The 5,572-nt window shown below is 48.0% G+C and overlaps 1 protein-coding gene across 1 annotated transcript; it reads left to right on the forward strand.

Annotated features, from left to right (window-relative positions):
- The first annotated feature begins 2,419 nt into the window (after positions 1-2,419).
- Positions 2,420-5,221, forward strand: GAS1 (growth arrest specific 1). Its single transcript, XM_086961198.1, has one exon. The coding sequence runs from the start codon at positions 3,007-3,009 to the stop codon at positions 3,835-3,837; it is 831 nt and encodes a 276-aa protein (XP_086817324.1). The 5' UTR covers positions 2,420-3,006; the 3' UTR covers positions 3,838-5,221.
- The last annotated feature ends 351 nt before the right edge of the window (positions 5,222-5,572 follow it).

Below are 5,572 nucleotides of genomic sequence, written 5' to 3' on the forward strand. Positions count from 1 at the left end.
GGCGGAACGTACCACGCGCCCCCAGCGTTTGTCAGGCCCACAGCACACCGCAGACACGCCCACAAGGGACTATTTTGCTGGCACGGTTCTTTTACCTTTTAAATGTATATGGTGGGCGTCTGCATAGCCTACGTCCTTCTGCTGCAACTGCCCTTTCCAGCGCTGTATTCGGTGTTGTGATTGGTGTTGTGGTTCCTGAGATTACCCACCTCAAAGGTTTGGGCTCTCTCTTTATTATATTAGTACGGATACTGCTGTTAACGTGTGCTTTTAGGAACTGCAAATAATCAACAAATAACCAAAACAGTGCTGGAAGTGAAATATTGACTAAAACAACATTGTAATGGCTGCCTGCAGTTTTTGCAGCTATGTAATGAAAAGTATATAATAGATCAGGCAAGCTCGAAGGCAGCATTCCAATTGCCAAAGATCACACACAACGGAGGCAGCAAGGCAGTTTCAGCTAGCCATCACCCTGCAGATTTGACAAACATCTCACTTATCTAGATCTAATGACTTACATTTCCTGCACATTTCGGTGTGAGCAGTTTTGATTTCCTCCTTTAGGTTATAAAAGAAAGCAAGAGTGGAGTCTCCGGGCGCTGTGAGATCACCAGGTACCGCACAGGTGTCATTCCCTCTTTTGCAGAGATAAGCATACACATTTTGTTCACAAAATGACATGCTACCCGCATCCTGTACTTGTCGGAACATTTCTGCTTCAGGCTTTTGGCTAAATTCAGTGTTCGCTGGCGGTGGTGAGCAGTCGTGAAGCTCAGCTTTGTGTCTGGAATATGCACCGATGGCTCTTCGGCTAGAAAGCCAGCGCTGCCTCTAGTGGTGAAAATGGAAAGTTGCTGAGGCATTAAAGCGAGAATTCCCGAACTGTCACCATCTATGCTCAACTACACTGTCCAATCAAATGCAACACAACCTGGATATTCGCTGGACTGGCGTATTCAACTATTTGGCATGTGCCTTAATAAAAAAAATAAAAAAAAATCAAACATTCTCTGGACTGGATGTAAACTCGTCGAAATACTACTTTTGCCATCCACTTCAAACTTCTCCTGTGCAATTTAAGAGCCCCTTGCCCATCGTTACTTATGGAGCTGCACAAATAAAATGCATGCAATGCAAAACATGTCGTGTTTGCAAAATACATCGTGCTTACCGGGATAGTATACGGCAGTATAAAAATACGTATTATGGCCACTTTTTTTTTTACTTGCTGACCATGAGATGATTTGTTTCCATATCTAGAGATCACTTTCGCAACGGGCGTCACAGTCTGCATTTGTAAAGAGATCATAACATCTTATATGACAATTAGCAAGAGGGTTCGGTAGTGGAATGGTGCAGACGAGGTAGAAGAAATGAACCTTAAAACAGGCGAGAGGAAACACTAGCATACCTGAAAATCACATCAGGTTAAGTCTTTTTTCTGACTGCCATGGCGGTGTCACTACAGGAGCACTGTGGCAAAAGGATAGATTTCCCTGTCAAGAAGTTGGAAAGGGGGTTATCCTAGGATGCCGTCAGTAGCACTCAAGCCTGGACACTCAGCTGGAGCGGATTGTGTTTTCAAAAATTACAACTATTCTAGGCATTAACATGAAAATATTTCCTTCTTTTGAGGGGCTTTTGGGTGCTTTATAAATAACGGGCAACTAGATAACATACACTTAATACCATCTCCTCATGGAGTGCTTCAGGGGACTGTTCAAAACAAGCATACCTGACCTGTAGAGTGACCCAACTGAGAAAGTTTGTACCTCATCTTCAGGCGGAAAATGGCCAGTTTCATGCTAAAACCGGTCTGGTTCAAAGCATCCCGGGGATAGTTCAAGATCAACGAACGTTACAATGATTAACACCCGCATACCCCTGCCATGCGAATCAAAGGGGAGGTTTACAAGACAAAACAGTTCGTCGTCCACTCGGTGGTAGCCAAGGAGCAAGTTGCCTTTTCCATACATGCATTGGTACCGAATCGAGTCGAGTCAGTGCCTTGATTTTCGGAGGCTTTTGCCACGCATGCTAGTGTGACTTGTGTCTCCTCTATTTCTAATTCATGAGCTTATGCCTCGTGAAAAAAATATGAGAGCCGAAAATATAATTTCTATACCACAAGGGGAGACGAGTGGTACATATCCTATGCTGGCGCTAAAACTATATCGGAATCTGGGCTGCTTTAAAGTGCACTAGGCGTCTGAAGAGAGTGGCCCTGCTAGGAGGGGGAGGGGTAGAGATGTCAATCTTCCAGGGACTTTCTCATGCAGCCCGAGCGCGCGCATCCTTCCCTCCCCCTTCCCCTTTTAAAGAATCCCACAGTGAAAAAAAAGTTTAGACCACGACAAAACAGGCTGTACCAATGGTGGGGGGAGGAGTCCAGGAAAAGGGGGCTGACCCGGGGAGCCACAACTGGAGTAAAAGAGCGAGGCGAGGGCGAGCGAGGAGACCGGGGGACGCGGCTGCAGCGCTTCTAATTCGTGTTGTGTTTGTTTTGCTTTTTCTCGCATGCATAATGAGGAGGCATTAAGATAGCATCCCGCTTTCTGTATTTAAGGCCGAGCAGGAAAACAAACCGCGGCAGAAGGATGGCCGGCTGTGCCTACAGGACTTGTTGACAAGAGCAGGAGAAAGTTGAGGAGATCCCGAGTGTGTACTCCTCCAGCCCACTTAAGTTGAAGCTGGGTACGAGTGCAAGTAGTTGGGCTGCTGGACTGGAGCGCAGCCTCATTCCTGACCAGGACTTTGTTGCGCATCACTAAACACTGCATCCCCTCAGAAGTGAAGAAAACAGAAAAAAGGAGCAAGTTGTTGGGCTGGCTGCCTCTATGTGAGCCGCGCGACGATCCTGTGCAGCTGCTGGACTCTTCCCTGCCGTGCCCGCTTCTGTGCCGAGGCGCTCCTGCAGACCTGTGAAGGGCCGAGCTCCATGCGGACACTCTGCGACCGGACCTCGGCCAGCTTTGCTCGGGGGCGGCGCTGTCCGCCCTCCCCATGGCCGGCGTGCGAGTTTTGCTGCTGACAGCCGTGCTGCTGGGGGCCGCTGCCGGGCGCCGGCTCATCTGCTGGCAGGCGCTGCTGCAGTGCCAGGGGGAGCCGGACTGCAAGTACGCCTACAGCCTGTACAGCGAGGCGTGTGAGCCCGTCCTGCTGCAGCACGCAGACCTCTCCGGGGCCTCGCCTCCTCGCGGGCGCCGCTGCCCCAGCCACTGCATCTCCGCCCTTATCCAGCTCAACCAGACCCGGCACGGGCCGGCGCTGGAGGACTGCGACTGTGCCAGGGACGAGAGCTGCCGCGCCACCAAGCTGGCCATCGAGCCCTGCCTCCCGCGTACGGGCGCCTCGGGGGCCAGCGTGCTGGGCTGCACCGAGGCTCGGCGGCGCTGCGAGCGCGACGCCCGCTGTGGGGCCGCCCTGGGCCGCTACCTTGCGCACTGCGGCAAGCTCTTCAACGGAGTGCGCTGCGCTCACGAGTGCCTCGAAGTCATACAGGACATGCTGACGCTGCCCAAGGCAATGCTGCTCAGCGAGTGTGTCTGCGACGGCCTGGAGCGGCCCATCTGCGAGGCGGTCAAGGAGAACATGGCCCGCCTCTGCTTCGGACAGGACACCGGAGCCTATCAGCAAGGTGGCGGCAGCAGCGGGGGCTCCTCGGACGACGACGACTATTACGGTAACGACGACGAGGACCTGCCGGCCCGGGAGGAGCCCAGGGTCGTGCAAGACACCGGCTCCTCGGGCAGCCCCTTGCTGGCCGCCCCTTCGCCGCTGCTGGTTCTGGCGGCATGGACCTTGGCGGCGTCCATCTTGTGCTCGTTGCTATAGCACGCGCGGACGACGCTTCAGCCTCTCAGTTGCGTGCCGCTGACACTTGTGGCGCTGCGCACGACCTCTGACACGGAAGTACAACTGTGGCCTAACTTGAACTTTCACAATTGAGCACACATTAAACTGCCCAACGTTGTGGAGTGTCACGGCAGGACACTGGCTATCTTTGTACTAAAAGTGAGAGAAGAGTCTGCCGAGTGAAGGTAACGTGTGGGATTGTCGTTTTTTGTAGCCTTGGCTGCAGCTCTTGACAGCATCCGGGATGCCACTAACCTCTACTGCGTACTGCGCCCATTGTGACTTCCTAGAACCTACTCCTCGAGAGTTTTCAACTGTGTCCTATGTGTGGTGACACGTTTGCCCGACCTGTTTCTTTCTTTTTGGTCTGTTACTTGTAGTTTAATGAGGTGCATTCTACTAAATACAAGGTTAAAAGTAGCTGACTGGAAAAGGAAGAAGCAGGTTATGGTATACAATTTACCTGGCCCGGGGCAGCTTGACATTTTGCCTTCCTTCGCGTGTTTCTTAAAATGTGCCTGGGACATTCAATGACTAGTGCAAAAATGAACTTAATTATGAGTACTATGCAATAGGAACTTTCCAGGGGAATTGACCAGTGAAGCTGTGTACATGTTTGCCCTTATTTAAAATGATGTAATAGCTGCTTTTCTGCCAGCAGAAGATGAGTTACAAACCCCAAGTTGCTGCCTATAATCGTCCTTGTCTTTAATTGTTCACTTACACTCCTGGATCATTTCTGTAAAATGTATATTGCCACTACCCACGAGGACAAACAATGTTCGAATTGTCCCGAAAAAAACTTTTACATTATTCCTTTGCAACGTTTGTTTGAGAAGAGCTCTGCACTGCCATATTTGAAAGACACTTTCAATTCGATAAACTTGTAGACCAAAATCCTGGGACTTATGGTATTTGCTCTTTCCAGGTTTTTGGCTCTGGTACATCTTTTTATATAAGTATATATTTAAAACTGGGGGGTTTTATCAGTGAGAACGCTTTTGTATATAAAATCCTATAAATTGTATTCTCTTGGGAATAATTTATTTAAAATAGAGTTTAAATCTACATCTTATTTTCAGGAAAATAATTAGTTTAAATTCTTCTGTAAAAGGTACATATATGATTTGTAAGGGACACGAACAAGTGAAGTATGCTCTAAAACTCCAAATGTACAGTGTATTTTATAGAAGCTCAAACTTTCGTATTTTTTTGAGAGATTTTTATGTAAATGTATTTCAGAGTTGTTTCAGCGCATTGTATTTTTATAGAAGGTATACAGATTGCCCTTTTTATCTTTAAAAAAATATAATGGCTTTTGCTTTGAAGTGCACAATAGTAAAATAAGATATTTTAAACAAAACTGCCTTTGTTAATTTGTTTTGTATACCGTAGATTCAGTGAGAAATTGTTTTCAGCATTGTGGAGCAAATCAATGTTGTTGTGTACCTAATACAAGCTTGAGCAAACAGATTTTGCTCCAAACTAAATGTTCCCATTTTTGTTTTACACGAGACCAAACTGTTGTGCTGTGCTATTCTTCTATACTTTGCTGCTTACACAAGAAACGCGGAGTAATTGCTGTTCAACTGGTCCCTGTCTCATAATGTATACAGCAACTATAGAGCAAAGTCAAACTGCACAATTTTACTTTAGCAAAATCTTAAAATATCAACCACCTGCAACGCAATGCCTGTTGCTCCACTTTTTACAA

This window comes from Lissotriton vulgaris, chromosome 3_1 (assembly GCF_964263255.1).
Source record: "Lissotriton vulgaris chromosome 3_1, aLisVul1.2, whole genome shotgun sequence".
Taxonomy (NCBI): Eukaryota; Metazoa; Chordata; class Amphibia; order Caudata; family Salamandridae; genus Lissotriton; species Lissotriton vulgaris.

Bases quoted from the DNA above. Each gene is read 5' to 3' on its own strand.
- GAS1 (XM_086961198.1), top strand. From the start codon at position 3,007: ATGGCCGGCGTGCGAGTTTTGCTGCTGACAGCCGTGCTGCTGGGGGCC.